The 20,901-nt window shown below is 35.7% G+C and overlaps 4 protein-coding genes across 5 annotated transcripts; all 4 read left to right on the top strand.

Annotated features, from left to right (window-relative positions):
- Window positions 1–1,214: 1,214 nt before the first annotated feature.
- LOC121240922 lies at window positions 1,215–2,041 on the top strand. The gene is made up of 2 exons (XM_041138440.1): window positions 1,215–1,389; window positions 1,539–2,041. Exons 1-2 carry the CDS (start codon window positions 1,215–1,217, stop codon window positions 2,039–2,041), a joined length of 678 nt encoding a protein of 225 aa, XP_040994374.1.
- Window positions 2,042–2,077: 36 nt separating this feature from the next.
- On the top strand, window positions 2,078–2,521 carry LOC121240921 (uncharacterized mitochondrial protein AtMg00310-like). Its single transcript, XM_041138439.1, has one exon. The coding sequence runs from the start codon at window positions 2,078–2,080 to the stop codon at window positions 2,519–2,521; it is 444 nt and encodes a 147-aa protein (XP_040994373.1).
- Window positions 2,522–5,512: 2,991 nt separating this feature from the next.
- On the top strand, window positions 5,513–9,709 carry LOC121241502 (chaperonin-like RbcX protein 2, chloroplastic). 2 transcript variants are annotated; one of them, XM_041139291.1, is made up of 5 exons: window positions 5,513–6,194; window positions 8,203–8,294; window positions 8,861–8,918; window positions 9,240–9,319; window positions 9,437–9,709. In XM_041139291.1, exons 1-4 carry the CDS (start codon window positions 5,856–5,858, stop codon window positions 9,285–9,287), a joined length of 537 nt encoding a protein of 178 aa, XP_040995225.1. In that variant the 5' UTR covers window positions 5,513–5,855; the 3' UTR covers window positions 9,288–9,319; window positions 9,437–9,709. The 2 variants fall into 2 exon arrangements, with proteins under 2 accessions (XP_040995225.1, XP_040995224.1); XM_041139290.1 differs by having other exon boundaries at window positions 5,517–6,194; window positions 9,254–9,319.
- A 2,609-nt stretch (window positions 9,710–12,318) lies between these two features.
- On the top strand, window positions 12,319–16,409 carry LOC121241372 (zinc finger CCCH domain-containing protein 56-like). Its single transcript, XM_041139115.1, has 2 exons — window positions 12,319–12,707; window positions 13,546–16,409. Exon 2 carries the CDS (start codon window positions 13,586–13,588, stop codon window positions 15,773–15,775), a length of 2,190 nt encoding a protein of 729 aa, XP_040995049.1. The 5' UTR covers window positions 12,319–12,707; window positions 13,546–13,585; the 3' UTR covers window positions 15,776–16,409.
- The last annotated feature ends 4,492 nt before the right edge of the window (window positions 16,410–20,901 follow it).

The following is a 20,901-nucleotide window of genomic DNA, read 5'->3' as shown; positions in this document are numbered from 1 at the left end:
CAAGAGAAACTTATGGAAAATTTCAGGAAAGTATTGGAGAAGGGGACCTTGACAGACTTAAAGTGGGTGGGCAGCAAGTTCACATGGAGCAACATCTTAACTCATTCACGAAAGAAAGGCTCGATAGGGTAGTAGCAAACCCATCCTGGGTCCAGTTGTTTAAGGAATACTGGGTGGTAGTGTTAACAGGCAGGAGTTAAGATCACAGGCCAATCTTGCTGACTGTGAACAGAAGGGACAGATTCACAAGGAAGGGTTGTAGAATCTTTAGATATGAAGCAAGCTGGAATAAGGAGAAGGGGTGTGAGGAAGTAATCCAAGAGGCATGGAGGATTAATGAAGGAAGAAGATGTTCACAAACTCCAATAACAGAACAACTAGAAAGGTGTAGAGGGGCACTTCTGGGATGGAGTAAGCAGTTCAAACTGGACAGAAATCAAGAAATAAAGTTAAAAACTGAGGCACTGAAAAGGTTACAAGATGAAGAGAGTAGCCTTAATGCAGCTGAAATAAAGAAGTTACAGAAAGAAGTTGGAACTTTGCTTGAGAAGGAGGATATTAAGTGGAAACAAAGGGCTAAAAGGAATTGGTATGCAAAGGGGGACAGAAACATAAAGTATTTCCATGCTAGTGCAAACCAAAGGAGGCAAAAGAACACAATTAAACAGATTGAAGCTGGGCAAGGGAGAATCTGTAAAGACCAAGAGGGCATTGAGGGAGCTATCAAGGGATATTTTGAAAGCTTGTTCAGTTCAACTCAGCCTGGTTCAGAAGAGATGGAAGACTGCTTAAAACATTTAGAATCTCGAGTTACAAGGGAGGCAAATGACAAACTGCTCAGACCATTTAGCAAGGGGGAGATTGAAAAAGCAATTAAAAGTATGGCACCTCTAAAGTCACCAAGCCCTGATGGTTTTGGTGCTTGCTTCTACTAAAACCATTAGGAAACAATTGGAGATGAGGTGTGTGCAGCTGTCCTTGACCATCTCAATGGTATCATTTCTTTTCAACCTGTCAATTTTACCTTTATTGCTCTAATTCCCAAGAAAAATGACCCAAATGTAGTAACTGAGTATAGGCCCATCAGTCTTTGTAACGTTTTTTATAAAATTATTTCCAAAGTGCTAGTTAACAGATTCAAAGGAGTTTTGACAGAGATCATCTCAAGCAATCAAAGTGCCTTCATTCCTGGCAGAATTATTACTGACAATATCATGATTGCCTATGAGGTTTTGCATACCATGAAGGTGGGGAAGAAGGGTAAGAAAGGAAACATGGCCATTAAGCTTGACATGTCAAAAGTTTATGATAGGATAGAGTGGCCATTTGTGAAAGCAATAATGAAAAAACTTGGCTTCTGTGATGCTTGGATAGAGCTAGTCATGAGTTGTATAACCTCAGTTTCTTACTCTGTGTTAGTCAATGGAAAGCCAGGGTCAAAATTTTTCCTTCGAGAGGATTGAGACAAGGGGATTCCCTATCCCCTTATTTATTCATATTGTGTGCAGAAGGGTTTAGCTCTTTGCTTAATCATTCAGATCTGATTGGGAATACCAAAGGAGTTACAGTTGTGAGAGGAGGAAGTAGAGTAAATCATCTGCTGTTTACAGATGACTGCATTTTATTTGGGAGGGCTTGTGTTGAAGAATGGAAGAGATTGCAAGAGTTGTTGTTGAGGTACGAAAGAGCTTCTGGCCAATTTCTGAATAAAGAGAAGACATCAGTCTTTTTTAGTTCAAATACTTCTGTGGCAGACATGGATCTTATTCTAAGAGAATGGGGGTCCATGGTCCAAGGCAGCTATGAAAAATACCTTGGTTTACCAACCATGGCTGGTAAATCAAAGTATAACACTTTTAGAGGTCTCAAGGAGAGGGTGTGGCAGAAGATCAACAGTTGGAAGAATTGTTTTCTGTCAGGAGTAGGGAATGAGGTGTTGATCAAGGCAGTTCTTCAAGCAATTCGCTCTTACACAATGAGTGTATTTAAGCTTCCCAAAAAGCTTTATAAGGAGATCAATATCATGTTATCTAAATTCTAGTGGGGTAATGGGATCCATTGGAGGAGTTGGGAAAAAATGGGGATAGCTAAGGGCAAGGGATGTTTGGGGTTTAGAGATTTGGCTAGTTTCAATTTAGCACTCCTTGCTAAACAGGCTTGGAAATTGTTACAAAGCCCCTACTCTTTGGTTGCAAAGATATTCAAAGAGAAATATTTCAAGAACACCTCTATCACAGAAGCTAAATTGGGGAATGCCCCTTCTCTGATATGGAGGAGTGTTTGGAATTCTTTTGGCTTATTGAAGGAGGGGCTGAGGTGGAAAGTTGGGGATGGTGCAAAAATCAACATATGGGGTCAAAAATGGTTGTTTTCCCCCTCAACCTTTTGTGTTCAATCCCCCATCTCAATCCTGGATGCAAATTCAAAAGTTAGAGAACTGATTGATGATGTTTCAAAGGATTGGAATGAAGGCCTAATCAAGTCTATTTTCAATAAAGAAGAAGTTGGATCATATTTGTAGTATCCCCATGAGCACTAGGGGTGTAGAGGACAAATTGATATGGGGTTCCTCGAGAAAAGGTGTTTTTTCAGTCAAAAGTGCATATTTTTTGGAAGAAAATAGAAAGAAGGTTGTGGTAGGAGAGTCTTCAAGGGAGGCTGAGATGGATAGCATGTGGAAGTCCATTTGGGAAATGAAAGTTCCTGGTAAGGTGAAGCTATTTATGTGGAAGGCAGGAAACAACCTTCTTGCTACTTGAGTTAACCTCTTTACAAAAAAAGTTATTAAGAACCCTTTATGCCCCATCTGTTTGAAAGAAGAGGAGACTGTCATGCATGTTCTCTGGCATTGCCTAGCAGCTAGTGATGTGTGGGCTAAGTCTCACAGAGCAACTTAGAAATGGGGTGCTATGGAGACTGATCTGCTTAAGCTTTGGGAAGATCTGGAAGGGAAGCTCAACAAAATTGAACTAGATGAAGTTATAGTCATTATGAGGGGTTTGTGGATGAGAAGGAACAATTTTATTTTTGACAACAAATTTCTTAATTCGAGTAGTATCATCAGATCTGCAAGAGTATCTCTGGAAGAATACCACTTAGCAGAGGAGGGGATAGCAGATTCAAGAAGAGGAGGGGACAGTAGAGTATAAGACATCCAGAAATGGTCACCACTAGGAGCAAATAGCTTTAAAGCTAACTGGGATGCAGCTTGTAATGTCAAACACAGGAAAATGGGAATAGGTGTCACTATTAGAGATGAAAATGGGGCAGTCAAAGCAGCATACTATGGAATCAGAGGTAATGTGAATCAACCAGAAATAGCAGAAGGATTTGCCCTTAGAAAAGCCATGGAACTTTGTGGAGACTTGGAACTCAACAAAGTGATATTCGAAGGAGATGCTCAAAACATTGTTAAAGCTGTTTATAGCCCAGATGAAGATTTATCATGCTTTGGTAGTATCATTGAAGATTCAAAGTTTTTTTTATCTGAGTGGTTCAATTGGGCAATTCAATATACTCACAGAAATACAAATACAGTAGCACACAGTTTGGCTAAGTTAGCTTTAAGATCAAATGTAGAGCAAGTATGGATAGAAGAGGTACCATTTTGTATTTTTTCCTGTTTGCAGAAAGACATGGAAGGTTTTGTAGACAATGTTCTATGATTGAATGAAAGAATGAGGTACTATTTTCAAAACAAAAAAAAAAAAAAAAACTAGTCTACCTTGAATTCCAATCAAAGTACTCCTCTCCCTCTCCCAAAATTTTGGCTATGTTTAGATGTTTAAAGTATTTTAAAATTTTGTAAATAATAGCGAAATGGTTCGAGAAATGATAATTTATTGAATTTTAAAAAATGAGAGAAAAAAATTAAATAAAAATATATTTTTAGAATAAGTATTATATTGGAATTTTTTAAAGTGAATAGATAAAGTTAAGAAATTATTTAAATGTAATTTTTTAATATTATTTTTGTTTTGAAATTTATAAAAATTGTATTGATTTAATATTAAGTTATCTGGTCGTGCACCATAGGATTCATGAAAAAAATGATATTTTTAATTTTGTTCTCTATTTTTTTCTATTCTATTTATAATTTGATTATGAAGTTGGTTAACACAAGTTTCTTCGATTATGAATTGTAACAAGTAAAATAAAGAGGAAAGAAGAAGAAGTGTAAAGATATGTTACACTTCCCAAAAAAAGATGATGTGGTTCAATAGAAATAAAGCTTCTAATTTTAAATTACAGATGCGGAGCAGTAGTCGTGGCTCTGCATTCTCACTCTTGGGTCTATTTTCTGTTAGAATTATTTAAAATGCACTTACGAGAAATTCATTATTAAAGATTTGTGTACTAACTTTGTTTCAGACATTTGGCACTGATAAAAAAAGAAAAGTTCTATTTGAAAGCTGGTGTGACACACTTTCATTTAATTGATATGGTAAGACTTGATTAGTTATAGAAATTTAAAATTATTTTATTTACAAATCAAGTATTGCGCACTGGGATAATTGTAAAAAAAAAAGAAAATACATTATATATAGATGCTTTGTGCAAACTGGGATTCAAGCCCCGAACAAATAGTGCCAAAAAAACCATATATTATGTAAAAGACGTGTTTCACATCACCGCACGGATAATTTGCAGCAATGAAGAGGCGGCGTTAGTTGTCTTGAATAGACTCTGATGCTTAAGTCGGTAACAATATGATAATAAGGGCACGTAAAATAAAGATGAAATGTTTATTATCTCTCATAAATTATTTATAGAGGAACATGGACGTAGTATATTCTTCGTGATCCCTTATGAACCAGGAGATGATATCTTCTGATTTGTAAGAATTATCTTTTTAAAAATGATTATGTATAACCGTAGGTCAGATCTCCAACTCTATGGGAGTTATCCGCCACATGGCCACGATGACAGGCTTAACTTTGGGCTTGCTTCTTAATGGTGGGCCAAGCAGGAATTTCTCCATAAAACTGCATCTTCACTCAGTACTGCAGACGTATTATCAAAGACTGAAAACTTGTTTATGTTAAGCTTCTAATGAAATGAAAATGATCTTATGCAAGCCACAAGCAATTTCTTTTAAGGCAATATTAAGGTTGATATGAGCACTTAAACTCATTAATTACTGTAAAAGATTATTTACATGATCGATTGGTCTGATTGATAAAAAGATTCTCAATAAACTGGAATGCTAATGATTTGCTCAAAATGGGCTGATCAAATTGCAGTTTGCCAGTATAATGTTGGACTTTGTGCCTTGCAAGTTGAATCCTCAATCCATGGAATCCAAAATTGACCCGCAAAGGTCTTCAAGGAAACGAGAATCATGATATTCTCACGCAATCTTCGCATGTGAAACCGTTTCGTACAAAACCGACAGATTTCCCCACGTGGCACGACACCCACCAAACTGGGAATCCGTCCAGGTGGGTGGAGTGGAGAATACTGCAAAATAATAAAAGAATCTGTTTTGATTTTCTGTTGCCTTTTGTGTTGGAGAATTTTGGACCTTAGATTTTTGTCTGGTTAAGGTTGTTCAAACTTCACGGTACTTCGAATCCAACGTTTTCCCCGCACTTTCCTTGCACACAAAATCTTTCCTTCTCTTGAAGACGTTCCTGCTTAAGATTCAGTTCCTTCACTCCATTAATCTCTGACTAGATACGACAATCTCCAATTTTATAGCACACCCAACTGCGCTTTCTTGGTTTTCCTTAGTGGGTATCTCCGATTTTCTTGAATTACGACTTGGCAGATTGAATTCTGGATAGCTGTGATCTGGGTATATTTCTTGGAAGCTCAATTTTTAACGATTAGCTTGTGTGTGAGTGAAAGAGAGGATGGTGGTAGCTTTATCCGTTGTGGGTTCGTCTGTGGTTGACTCGCATACTAGCCCTTGTTTGTGTTTGGATGCACTGCCTTCAGCTATTATGAACGTCAAGAGTGGTGGAGATTTGGTTTGTCTTAGAAATTCAATGACCAGGAAGCAATTTCGGAAACCGGTGTCCGTGGAGTTGAGCAGTTCATTCATTGGTTCCAGGCGTGAGTTGAGGGTCTCGAGGAAAGCGCTTTCGAGTATCGTTAATCGGAGTTCGAGGAAGCACCGGAAGGGTCGGAAATTGGTGATCGTCAACGAGTTCGCCGGCCAGTACGAAGAAAATTTTGAGGATGTTAAAACGGTGAGAGAATTGGTTTGGATTTAACATTTTTTTATGAAGTTTGTTCAATAGATTGTGGTAGTACTCATTGTTCATATTCTTGACATATCATTTACTTATATAATACAATTAGCTAAAAGTTGGCATATTGGCATCTAGAGGGAATTGGTGGAATGGTGCTTTCTGTTTCTATGTATGGTTGAATAAAGGGTACCTAATTCTACAAGTGTTTCCGATGAGGATAGTATGCCTTCCGTTTTGTTTTGGTCCTTTTTATTTTTCCCTTCTCTGTATATAGAGTTGGAGAGTGTGGCAGTGTGTGCACTGCCATTCTCAATTTGAATAAAAAGGGTATCAAATTGAATAAATGGTACCTAATTCAGTTCCTGTTTCTTTTCGTAGATAAGATGAGATGAGTATTAAAAATTGAATAAAATATTATTATAATATATTATTTTTAATATTATTTTTGTTTTGAAATTTAAAAAAAATGAATTGTTTATTTTATTTTGTATGAGAATTTAGAAAATTTGTAATGATTAGATGAGATGAGATGAGTTGAAAATGATTGTGAAAACAAACGAGGCATAAATTTGATTCCTCCAGGCATGTGTGTGCACTAACAATTGAAATTTGATTCCTCCATTAGTCATCTAAAAATTTGAGAGGGAGAGAGAGAGAGAGAGAGAGAGAGAGAGAGAATTCCTCGGGACATCTTAGATGGTAAGATTTTCACTTCCTACGATATCAATCTTTGAAAAGTTTTATTTGAATGTTATTCGTAATCTTCATGAACTCATAGTAGTTGCAACTTCTTAGTAACTCCATAAGTTAGAACTTGAAGTATGGAGCTCAAGCATATCATGGTTGTGCTATTGGCTCAAAAAAAACTTTTTAACTAGAAGCCGAATACTAAAGAAATTAAAATTCGTGAATGGAAGTGTTAATTATGTCGAATCGATGGAAGTTTCCCGTTTCCCTCGCAATATCTATCCCTCCCTAGTCATGAGATTTGAGTGTCTCAGTAGATTTGAAGCAGCAGTACTGTATAGCTGAAACTTGATTGTGAAATAATTAGTTAATTCTATATGGAAAGGATGGAAAAGGGAAGATAAGGCCACAGATGATGAATGGGAGGATTGGGGGACATGAGGTTTTAAAGCAAAGTCGTCATTTCCCTGCATATCTTTTAATCCTAAAGCTAACTTGTTCAGAGGCATGCTACCACGGATCCCATATTCACACAAACGTGTTCATTTATAGTTCTAAGAAATATATTTTAAGCTTTTTAATAAAAGAGCAGCTTCTGCTTTATTTTTAGCCATTCGGATACAATAAGCATGAATATTGTGCACAGCACAATATCAGTACTTATTTGATACAGAATTCTATATTAATCATGCTTTTAACCTTATATTCTGATTTTTTTAGATTAAAATTTCTCATCATCCTTTGATAATATGCAAATCAACACCTCTTCACTGAAGGTTTTTACATCCTGCCCTAGTTTTTTCCAATCTTTAATTTGGAAGACTTTCCTTGATTATGGCCGGGGCATTGGCCATTTTTGGAATAGGCTGGCAACTGTATGCATCACAAATCATTGAAACACCTACTATCTAAACTATTCAAGTATTTTCATAGTTGCTATATGAAGCTATCAAGGAAATGGATAATATAACAATAGATTCCTTTCCCAATTAGCACTTCTGATGTCTTTATATAACCTTTTTAAGTATATAGTAAAACAAGCAAATTTAGACTATGGAGGTGCTCTGTCCCTTCCAAAGAATACGAGTGTTAACTGATTCTTGCTAAGCATCCAAACATGAAATTAATTTATCTTCTGAAAACCTTCATATTAATTTTATCCATTCATTATAAAAATCATAACCTGTAATGTATTACAGCTAAAAACATTCTGTTTGTAATTATTTTATCTTTTGAAAACCTTCATAATACTTTTATCCATTAATTATAAAAATCAGAACCTGCAATGTACTACAGCTAACAAAATGTCTGTCTGCAGCAAATCCTCAACTATTTCACATACAAGGCTGTGAGGACTGTTCTTAACCAGCTGTATGAGATGAATCCAACGCAATATAGGTGGTTTTACGAGTAAGTTGGATCTTCAACTCCATTCTATACCATTATTCTACATTTTACATCTTCCTGTTGGTTATAACAAACTGCAGCGATATATGATGTGGCGTCTTACTTAGATGCTGGAGAAAGTTTTTCAGCCCTTGTCTTCATATCGAACTTTTGCATCAACTAGAACTGAAATGGGTTTATGTTGTTAGCTGGTCTCTGTAAGAATATAAGCAGTAGTTCAAGCTTTTGGTTTTTGATGCTCCAACACGATGTATAAAGCATGCGTGTCTGAAATTTGGGAACCCCTTTTTCTGTTCTGGGATTGTAAATGATCTGACGTGTTTGTAGAACACAAACTGGACCATAATTCCCGTCAAGTCAACTCTGTCCTCCCAGATTAACCTACCTAGGTTATTAATAACAAGAAACGCTCATTTATCTTTATATGTAAGTGCAGCAGCAATGCATTGTAGATGGCTCTAGAGTTTCCGATTCTCCAACCTACATCTGAATAGACGTGTTTAAATATATGTAGGTTATGGTAATAATTCTTCCATTTAAAGTCTTGCTTCTTTTTTTCACTTGGACAGTTTTGTTGCAACAAATCAGCCCGGTGATGGAAAACGTTTCGTCCGTACACTTGTAAAGGTAGGTTTTGCCCTTCTATTGTTTAGTTTATGTGTAGAAAAAAGCTTATCAAAAAAGTTTAATGAAAACTTGTCCAATAGTTTCTAATATGCAGAAAAGTAAACATTTCATTTTATATGTTATATTGGACTTGATAGAGTAAATCATCCACTTTTGTGTAACTTAAGAAAACCATTTCTTGTTTTGGTGTCATTTATCTGAAAACTACAACAAATCCAGTTTTCATTTGCTACATATATTGTGCAAAATATCAAGTTTTAATGGTATATCCATTGCTTTATATTTTACCAAATTTAAAATATGTTTGAAATCGTGTACAAGTTTTCTAATGACAGGAGAGGCAAGAGCTTGCTGAGAGAGTCATGGTAACCCGGCTTCACCTATATGGTAAATGGATCAAGGTGTGGAATTTGAAATTGTTCTCAATTTTTTTCTCAAACCTGCAAAGTACCTACAAGCCACAAAAAAAAGTTAAATAATCTGAAAACCAACTCTTCTTTTCTCTCATTGTGATGTAGAAATGTAATCATGCTGAAATATACCAAGAGATCTCGGATGAAAACTTGGAGTTGATGCGTGAACGTCTCATACAGACTGTGATATGGCCCTCGGACGACACAAGCACAGAGAAGATTGGCTGAAAACTTGCAACTGCATATACCTTGTTTTTTCTTATCTTCCCTCTATTGTCTCTAGCCTAGATGTAATTTCTCTATTGTCAAGGTCCCATGAATCTCATGTATATCATTTTACAAGGAACTAATAAAATGCCACATTCGGTGGTTTGCATACATGAAATACCAGCTCACAATTTAGAGAGCTTGAAGGAAAATGAACTGGTTTTTCTCTCTATTGAATTCAGCTGCAACTTTAAGTTAATTCATTTGACTGCAATTGTATCCTTGGAAGAAAATTATAATGTTGGTTGTGTTGTGAAATGTTGTGCAAAACACACATAGCAACGATGGCAAATAAAATAAAAGTAATCACAATCAAGTACACGGCGCACAATATGCAGGAATTAAGGTGTGAAGATGCTGGAAAAACACTTTCTTTCCTCAGATTAGCATAAGGTAGTCAGTTTCTCTTTCCAGGTGACTGAGGTTCAAATGTAAGTGGGGAGAAATGAATTGCAATTACTTCGAGTATAAAAGAACAGGCCCTGTCGTTAGCTTGAGGAAGGAATTGATACATTGCCACATTATTATGAGACTCATTTCCACATTTTTTTTTTCAAGGAAAATAAAATAACTAATTATATAAAGAGAAATAATCAAGAGAGGTTGAAGGTCTCCATCAAATACTACAAAGTAACATATTCAACTAGAGCAATTAAAATAACAACAAATCAAGAATTGAACTAAATAAAGGAATAGTGTGATCCTGTAAATTCTCGTTTGGTTATGTAATTCAGATGAGATGATATGAGATATTTTATTGAAAGTTGAATAAAATATTATTAAAATATAATTTTTATTTTAAAAAAATTAAATTTTTTATTATATTTTACATAAAAATTTAAAAAAATTATAATAATCATATAAAACAAGATGAAATGACTGTCATAAAAATGGTTGTTGGATCAATTAAATGCTCATTTTGCTTTGAAACATTTATTACAGGAAGAATCCTCACTAGGAAGATGTGCATTAAATTTATGCTTGAGGGTGATGGTTGAAAATCTTTGATCTCATGTCTTTTGTATTTTTGAATGAGAGTGATACAAATATAAAATAATTACATAAAATTAAATTTACAAAGTGATGTAGTTTTATATAATTCATTAGATCTATTTTACGAACAAATTATATCAAGTCACGATAATTTATAAATTTACTTTTATAATTTATTTATAATTAAAGTATTTCTCATTTAGAATAGAGATAAGTGAGGCCACTCCCAACAAAACATAGAACTAATTAATGAACTCACAAAAGGAGAGAGAGCTCAAAGGTACTGGTAGATTACTCTGAAACACTAACACAAAATATCAATGAAGTACATGGAGGAAACCCTGAGATCTACCAGTTGGATGTGTGAGAGGTTGAGGCTGTGAATGGTGGGTTTTCTACTTTCCTTGAGCTCCATTTGGGTGATAAGAAGGTGGGGTGACACGTAGAAGATAGTGACAGCAGGAGGAGCATATCCTACAAATCAGAGTAAACCTAAAAATGCACGAAAAAAGAAATGAAAAAGGGCTGTCTTCTGACGAAGTGGGGGAAGAAAGGAGGAATCGAAGCTGCCCCATTTATCCCAACAGAGTTAAGAGAGGGGGACAGCTAATGAATGTTTCTCTTTCACGAGAGCTCTATTCGTTAAAAAGATAAGGCAGTTGGGAAGATAGAAGATATTAAGATGAATTTATTTCAATTTATTTTAAGTTGAGTTTAACATTTAAATATATAACTCTTAAATTTTAAATATCACTTAACTCAAAATCTCTTTATATATGAGACTCATAATCTTTTTCAACTCAACACATATTTACATGTAAGACCTATAACTTTTTTCAACTTTCTATAAATACATCTAAATCCATCTTAAATGGACTTTACAAAACTCATCTCACCATCTCACCATATTACTATTTATAAAGAATTCAATCCAATTCAATATCTAAACAGGACATAAGTAAACACCTTTCTAGAGCGTTCAACGCCAATACTCATTCCCACCGGCAATATTGTTGAGCACATACATTCCCTACATGAAAAGTTGAAAACAATGTGGGAAAGCCATCCTAATAATGATAATGATGAAGAGGATATATATATATTTATAAGTCTTATTTTTCATGCATCTAACAAATTGTTGATATAGAAGTTTGAAAAACATTACTCTGCCGCTCCAATTATATCGCTTAGTTTAACTGTTCGGTATTATTATTTTTTTATTTAATGATGAAGAAAATGATTTTAAATGTATTGATGCATTTTTTTATTTTTTAAAAATATTTTAAAAAAATAAAAACACAAAAAATAAAGTGCGGTCAAACCGAGCTTACTACTTCGACTCATAGAAGTTTTTCCACATCAATTATACAAAAAATATTGGTATTTTAATTTTTTTTAAATTATAATAAGTCTCATTATAAATGATGTATTAATACACCGACTTATACGTAACAAAACTTGATTATTACGGTGATGGAAGCCAATTAACTCGATATAAATTTAAATGATTCGAAACCAAACAATCATATTGTTACGACTTGGGTTGGTCTATAAACAATCATACTGTTTTTTTAGTTTAAAACAAACCATCATACTGTTAAAGCCCATACTTTTATAATTTTATTTTTCATACCATATTTTTTTAAGAAATTACAAATGAAAATACTGGTGATACCTCAAACCCCACATGGTCCACCGCTTCGTCCGGTCACCTAACACCGACTTCACCTCACCTACTCCACTCTGGACTCTCTCCCCTCAGCCGGTTCCCCACGCCGAGGTTCAACACTCTTTCACCTCTCTCTATGTGGCTTCGTCTCCATAAAGTTCAATTTTATTCCGAATTTCTTTTCACATTGATTTCGGTTCCCCCCCTCTCTCTGCGCTTTAGTGGCCATGGCGATAGAGATACTTCACTCCTCGTCGTCGTCGCGCGCTTTCTCTTATGCTTCCTCTGCTTCTCGTCGTCCACTTTTGAAGGCGTCACTGGCCTTTGCCTTTGCTTTCCGTCTCTTCTTCTCGCATCGATGAGCGAATGCGTGTCACGGATTTCCGTACTGTTTGCTCAGGACTTTTGATCTTTTGAGTTCATTCCCAACTCATGGCCTTCAAATCTGTAAGTTTTCTCTTCGTTTCTTTTGCTTATTATGCAAGCATTTGCATACTGTGTCTTGTTGATTTTTTATGCTTTTCTCTTTTGGGTTTATGTTTCTGGTTTGAACTGGTTCGTTGTTATTTATTGTTTTTGTCCTACGTACCATTTTCTTTCTTTCTCATTCCTTTCCTATATTTTCTCCTCGAGCAAAAGGAGCAGAGTTTTGCAATTTTCGCCTTCAAGATTTTTTAAATGCCATGTGCATTTCCTTTTGTAGGGTTCAAAAGAAATGTTTCATTTCGTATTTACTTCTTTTCACCCAGACTTTATGCATTTTTGTAATATTTGTCCTCCTTATTCTAAGTGAAATTTAATATCGCAATGAGGGTTTTCTCGAGGTCCGATCCGGAAGATAAATGCATTTGGAGTCTGAATCCGGGTTATCACTTTCCATGTCCATACATCAAGATTTTGGGATAATCTTTCTTTACCATGTTTGTAATCTGCCCCCTTTTTATCGTATCTAAGGGATATATACGCTCTACATTATCTTCCTTGACCCTTGTCTTTCGTTCAGTCCATTCCCATCGCTTTCCAATGTTTTGGTAAGTCTCTCTATTCACGTCCTTTCAAATGGTGGTTGGGTTGTTTCCTTGCTTTTCTTTGTTTTCAATTTATTACTTTATATGCCTGGTTTGGGCTACACAGTTCATCGTTTGAAGTGGGTATCTTTTAATTTAACTTATCTTTGTTTTTTCCCCGGAGGATTGATGCTAGGAATCGGGGTTTATATTAGTATATGATTCTTAGTTGTTTTCCCTACGTTTATTCTTATAAATTAGAATTTGATTCTTTGTAGATTGGGCGTCTTTTGGATTTTTTTGGCTGCTAATTAAAGCATGTGTGCTGGTCCGGAGCATTTAAATCTCCAACTGGCTCCGCCTCCTTCCTCAGAAAGCAGATCTTTGACTAAAGCTATGAATAATCCAATCGGAACAGTTAAATCTGAGCTTTCTTTCTCCATTTTACTTGAGCTTGCAGCAGATAATGACGTAGAGGGTTTCAAGAAATCTATCTGTAATGATTCTGTGATCACCGAGACTGGACTATGGTATGGTCGTCAGGAGTTTTTAAAGAGCATGGTTCTTGAGCATAGAACCCCATTAATGGTCGCTGCTAAATATGGTAGCGTTGATGTTGTGAAATTAATTCTTGCTCTTCCCGAAGCAGATGTAAATCTCTCCAGCAATGCAGATAAAAGCACTGCACTTCACTGTGCTGCTTCTGGTGGATCTGTTGGTGCCGTGGTTGTTGTGAAGTTGCTATTATGTGCTGGTGCTGAGCCTAATGTTACTGATGCCTACGGGCGTCGCCCAAGCGATGTTATTGTTGCTCCACCGAATCTATCCAATTTGAAGGTTGCCCTTGAAGAGCTTTTAAGAAATGATTATCCTGCTTGTCAGGAGGATCCACATGTTTCTACTGTTGATTTGAGATCCAATTCTATGCCCCTCCCGGCATCCCCAGAAAAGGGTTCCTTCTTTGTCTCAAATTCCATATTGTCTCCTGTAAATTGTAAGCCTAATAGCGCAAATGTTGGTTCTTTCCCAGAGAAGAAAGAATACCCGATTGACCCATCTCTTCCTGACCTCAAGAGTAGCATTTATGCTACTGATGAGTTTCGAATGTTCTCATTCAAAATCCGACCTTGTTCCCGAGCTTATTCCCATGATTGGACTGAGTGTCCTTTTGTTCATCCAGGTGAGAATGCCAGGAGAAGAGACCCGAAGAAGTATCATTACAGTTGTGTGCCATGCCCAGAGTTTCGAAAGGGAACTTGTAGACGAGGAGATTTGTGCGAATACGCTCATGGGGTGTTTGAGTGTTGGCTGCACCCAGCACAATATAGAACTCGACTTTGCAAGGATGGCATGAGCTGCATGCGAAGGGTTTGCTTCTTCGCCCACAAGCATGAGGAACTGCGACTGCTGTATGCATCTTCTGGATCCGCACTATCTTCTCCTCGATCAGCTACCTCTGCTGCCACTGTCATGGATATGGCAGCAGCCTTGAACATGTTTCCTAGCTCCCCCTCAGTGGGGTCTGCCATGTCACTTTCTCCTTTTTCTCCGTCTCTGTCTCCTTCTGGTAATGGTGTTTCACAAATGTCCATGGCCTGGCCCCAGCAGAACATCCCCACCTTGCATCTTCCAGGCAGCAATCTGCAAATGAGTCGTCTGAGATCTTCTCTCAATGCAAGAGACATCTCCGCAGAGTTAAGGTTTTTGCAGGATTTTGAAATGCAACAACAGCCGCTCCTGAATGATTTCTCCTGTTCGTCTCAAGCTCATATTCGTATTTCTCCCGGGAATCTTTCTTTCCATTCAAAAACCTTGAGCCCCTCAAATCTAGATGAGCTCTTCTCCGCGGAGGTCTCATCTCCACGATATTCTGATCAACATGCAGCTTCAGCTGTTTTCTCTCCATCACATAAATCGGCACTTAATCAATTTCAGCAGCAGAGCAGCATGTTATCTCCAATTAAAACTAATGTGCTCCCTGCCCAGAATATTGATCATCCTCACTTGCAGGCTTCATTTGGTGTTTCCTCTCCACGGATGATTTCACCTTGGAGCATTGAGCCGCTGTCCCCAATGGGCTCTCGGGTATCTGCATTTTCTCATCTCGAGAAGCATCAGCTACAATTGCGCAGCTTCAGCTCACGGGATCTTGGATCCAACCTACCATGTGATCTGGGATCTAACAGCCTTGTTGGCTCCCCCAGGCATTCTTGGTCAAAATGGGAGTCCCACAATGGGAAAGTAGATTGGTCTGTTCAAGGAGATGAATTAGCAGGGTTACGCAAGTCATGTTCAATTGGACGTAACAGAGAGGAGCCTGATGTATCATGGGTTCAATCTCTGGTTAAAGAATTACCAACTGAAAACACAGAAAATGCAGCCACCCCGGTTTCTGGCACAGCACTGTCTGTTGAGGGTTCTGATTCTAAGCACCAGACTGAATCCAGTGATCAGACTGTTTCGGGACCATGGCTCGAGCAGTTGCAAATTGATCGGATTGCTGCTTAGTGAAAATGAAATTATTTTTACTGAGCTTGAGGTAGTTAAAACTCAACCATTAATTCTTTTAGTTGGTTGGTAACGTGGGAGGTAAGCAGGTTATAGCAACAATTGAAGGAAAAGGAAAGACAGTCAGGATAAATATTATTCGGTCACCATTTATTGTGATTACAGAAGTCATGAAGGGATGAGAATCCTTAATCTGGGTTATTTTGCGAAGACCAAGCCCTGGTTAAGTAATTCTCTCCCCATAGTTATCATAACCTAGGTCTTTTTTTTTTCCCCCCATAAAATTATTTTGTTTTTATAAAAGGTTACCTGTTTCATTGGTAAGTGAAGCATTGGGATTGGTGTCCCCTTTTCTTTTATTCCTTTTTTCATACTGTATTTTGTAATGGGTTTGAGGGGGAAGGTATTTTTTTTCTTTGCATGAGATTTGTTATGCTGTATCTAGGTCTGTTGGGAGACGAAAAAAATACAAGGAAGAACAAAAATGGTGTTGCTGATGTGGTCCGTATATGGATGAATTATTTTGGGAGAAGATAGTGACAGGATGTAGGGCATTTGGTTCTTTGATGATGGAACCTTATATTATCACTTATTATCGTCAAAATTGTAGTGTCAATATCGTATTTTTCTTTTATATTATTTTTCTATATTTCTGTGCCATCTTCGATTGCCACTGCTTTTACCTTTCTTCTCTTCTTTTTATTTGTTTGTTTTTATATTTGAAAGCGTGGGAATCTGCTATGAGGTGGATCCCAATGGTGGGTTGGGATGTTTGATTGGGGAGGTGGAAAGAATTTTTATTTGGATTCTTTCCAATCTTTTTCGAGAAGATCAGGTGTGAGGATGGGGAATATATAATCCTATGAAGATGAGATGTGATGTGGAACCTACTTTTGTGGCCTTGGGGGCTTTAAGGTATCTAGTACCTGATATGATGCCACCCCACTAATTCCTCTAGTTGTTGGGTCTTTATTGGAGTGGATGAAAAGCCTTTCTGCTTTGATGGATGGTATTGATGTTTATTGAGCAAGTGTGTCTGTGTCATAATATATATGTATGTATGTATGTATGTGTATATGTATGTATGTGTATGTAGTGTGTGGGTATGGGTGTGTTTATCCTATTGATGAATTTCCAGATAAAGTTCCATTTTATGCCTTTATCACACCAAAAATGGTTTTGCTGTCTTGAGGGTTTAAACATTCCGTAGTCAAGAAGTTCAAAGTTGAGGTAGAATGCAGTCGAATTTTTTTTCCCTGCTCTATGATAATGGTGGATTACATACATGCATAGAGGATTTTTTTTTTTTTTTTTTTTTCTAAGCAAGTATATCATAGACAAACTAGATATCATAGACAAACTAAGGAGCTACAAGATACAAGATTTAATGGAGTGGTAGTCTCCAATAATCATCCCAAAATCAGCAAATACAACACAAGCAAAATAATAAAAAAAAAAAAGGGATTTGGAGCCAGAAGTTTGACTCCTACCCATTTCTCACAAGGGAAAGCTCGTTGAAGTGGTTTTTACATAGTCTGATAAACAAGTTATAAAACTATTGCTAGAAGCCGCAGTGAAATGATGTGTGTTGCATTTTGCTGGGCTGGATTGGCTGAAGTAGACTTTCACGACTACTTTATCTTAATCTTTGATTAGGAAAAGTCGAAACATAGGAAAATAGCAATGGAAAAATGAGTCAATCGCCGACGAAAGACCGCCACTGGCTGTAGAGGTGTGTGTAGCTCACACGGCACCCATTGGTAGTAAAGTAAAGGTCGAATCTAATAGATTTGAAGCCGTTGACCCCGATTGCACTGCGTGCGGCGGCAAAAGACCTCCCCTGGTGCGGCGTGTGAGACTTGCGTGCAGTGTGAACCGCACGTGAGACATACGCGCCGCTCTTTTGGTTAGTTTTCTTCTGCCGTCTAACAGATCGGTATCTGGAGAATCTAACGTTGGAGCGTGTGGAGATTGTAGGAGGCCGGTGGACAACATATCGACACATTTCGATACAATGGGGGGAAACTAAAAGAAAACAAAAAAAAAAAACTTTGGACAGATCTGGCAAAGGCCAAACAGGGGTAGGGAGGGTGGAGCCAACTCTCCACCCCCCCTTTGGCCGAAGTAATGGGGGTTATACCAAAAATGATGGTGGGAGGATATATTGCTTGGAGAGAGAAATGAGAAGTCGATTCTGACTGTGTAGTTTACTGCATTACATGCATGGAGTTGAAACCACTTAATAGGGATTCGTATTAGGAGACTTCTAGCAATTTACAAAGTAGACTAGGATTGGGATCAACAATTTTTTACACGATTTGGAAATTCGATATGAATCCAATAGGAAATTAGCAAGAAGGTCTATATAGTTTGAATCGTTTAATTAAAGGATTCAAATTGGGGTAAATTGGGGTGAACTTATAAGAATATGATTTAATGCAGACTTAGTGCATGTTTGGGATTGCAATGAGAAATGGGCTTATAACTTATAGCTTATGTAATAAATTCATTATTAAAAAGTTATTTATTGTTTGGAAACCGGATGTTTTTCAAACATGTTACATTCGTTTGAAAACAAATTAAAAAAGTGTTTTGAGATAGAAATAATGATCATTTGATTTTTTAAAGATTGTGATAATATCCTTAAAAGTTTGAAAGTTGTAATTACCTGAAAGTTATATGGGTATTTTTGCCTATTGACAGTCTTTTTAAAATTTGAACTACATTCCAAACTATTTAAAAAAACACGTTTAAGGAAAAACATCTAAAAATAAAAATTGATGTTTTTGCTCAAACATACTTTTTAACTTATTTGATATTAAAAAGTATTTTAATATCTAATATCCAAACAATCTAATTTTTCCATTAGAGAACTTTTAAAACTATTTAAACACTTTTTAAGATTTCTAAAACAATTCCAAACAAGCCCTTAATGGAGTTGGTAATTTTTATTACAACTCGAGAGTCCATTAACTCAACACAAATTACCAAATTAGGGCTTAGGGATCTTTTCATTTTTATTTATATTTTTAGATGTTTTTAATTAATAAATAGAAATTATCTTATTACTTATGTTCCACCTATATTAACGAACTTATTCAACAAATGGGTAGGTGACAAAAAACACTGACCGGCTAGAATGGTGGGCTGAATTTTTTTTTTTTTTTTTTTTTATTTTAGTCTGATTATTGCCCAATGCACTTCTCTTGCCCTATGCCACCAGTTGACAATAAGATGATAATCAATTTCAACTTCCATCTTAAATGCATTTTGCCACATACTCTTAACCCATCTTGACTCCAACCATTGTGTTTGAATCTATTTCATAATGAGAAGAGAAACCAATAATCAAATCCCATTTTGGTTAATACATTTACTTGTAAATAGTGTAATTATTTGTTAAATGGTTGAACTCGTTGATAATGATATGATTAACTCTTTTGTTTGAACATGATCATAGAAACCTCTAAGTCAAAGAATATTGTAGATGGCTCTTAAAGTTAAAACATGAATCAAAATGATTACCGGTTGGTTTGGTTCCGATTTCAACCGTGTTCAAACTAGTAAACCGACTGATATATATAATATTTTACTCTAATACAAAATACCATTTGAGTTAAGTGAGTTAAATAGCGTCGTTTTACACCTATATTTTAGAAAATAAAAAATGACATTGTTTGGTTTAATATATTGTTTAGCTAGTTTATGTAATGTATATCCTTTACGTCACATATTAAATTATGTACACGTTTGGCTAAGTCATTAAAATAATACTTTAATAATTTGTTATTATTTCCTTATTAAGCTATCCAATAGTCATATTTTTAACATCCAATATAACGTAATCTTATATGAATTTTTTTTATTTAATATCATTTATTTTATTAGTAGTTTTTATCTAATCATCATTTGATCTAACAACAATTTTAATTTGAAGGTTAATGTCTAGATTAATATCTAATAGTGTTCAATTATTATATATATGAATAAAATCACCTATTTTTCTAATCAATTATAAAGTTAAATAATACAATATAATATGTTGAAAAATTCTATTTAGCATCCTACACTACACACATGCAAAGGGAAAACAATAAAAAGATAAAAAATGAAAACCCAATGTGTGGTATATGACAGTTGAGTAGAAGAACTCTAATATGTTTTAGCTTCAGTAATGTAAAAAATAATGTACTATGTTGGCCAACAATTGAGTAATCGCGAGACAACTTTCATAACCAAACGGCACTGCTTTAAGAAGCCCAATTTGTAACTTCTAACCAAGGCAATTTCTCATTATGGTGACCACGTCCACTAGGCTTAGCATGATAACTACAATGTGCGTGCTGAAAAGAGATTTTTTGAATTGGAATACGATACTCATAGCTTAAATTATCACCAAAATACATATACCATATTGTCCCAATTTGATTAAGATAGTGGCTTGTTGTTGTAGAAGAGCCACAACTGGCATCTAGGCTATTGCAGCTTTGTTTAGTAGTATGGGAGAACAGTTCTAGAAGAGAAATTCATTTATCTTCTCTCATACGCAACCTAACTACTTTCTGACTTTGTATAATGCGTCATATGTTGTCCTTTCGGTTGTAAGTGGCCCCTACAGATATAAGTTATTTGATTATTTTGAGCCAGAAAAAGCTATCAGCTTACTTTAGAACATTGGTATTGCTTTCTAAATTTATAAATAAAGTTTAGCTAGAAATGTCATCTTAGCTTATTTATCTAATGCATTTTCTATACATCACATATTAGATTTCGTTTGGCAAAGTCATTAAAATAATATTTTATTTATTTGTTATTATTTCATTATTTAGCATATCCAATAGTTATAGTTTTAAAGTCCAATACTCATATTTTTAATTTTATCTAAACATTTTTTTTATTTAATATCTTCTTATCTATAAATGATTTTAATCTGATAGTGAAAATCTAGATTAATATCTAATGGTATTCAATTATTGAATATATATGAATAAATTCACCTATTTTTCCAGACAATTATAAAGTCACATACTAAAATATAATATGTTTTAGCTACAGTAATGTAGAAAATAATGTAATAAGTTGGCCAACATTTGAGTAATCTCATGCAAGGCAATTTGCATAACCGA

The sequence above is a fragment of the Juglans microcarpa x Juglans regia genome, chromosome 7S (assembly GCF_004785595.1).
Source record: "Juglans microcarpa x Juglans regia isolate MS1-56 chromosome 7S, Jm3101_v1.0, whole genome shotgun sequence".
Taxonomy (NCBI): Eukaryota; Viridiplantae; Streptophyta; class Magnoliopsida; order Fagales; family Juglandaceae; genus Juglans; species Juglans microcarpa x Juglans regia.
Note: the sequence above shows the minus strand (reverse complement) of the source record. Positions and strands in the feature narration are given on the sequence as shown.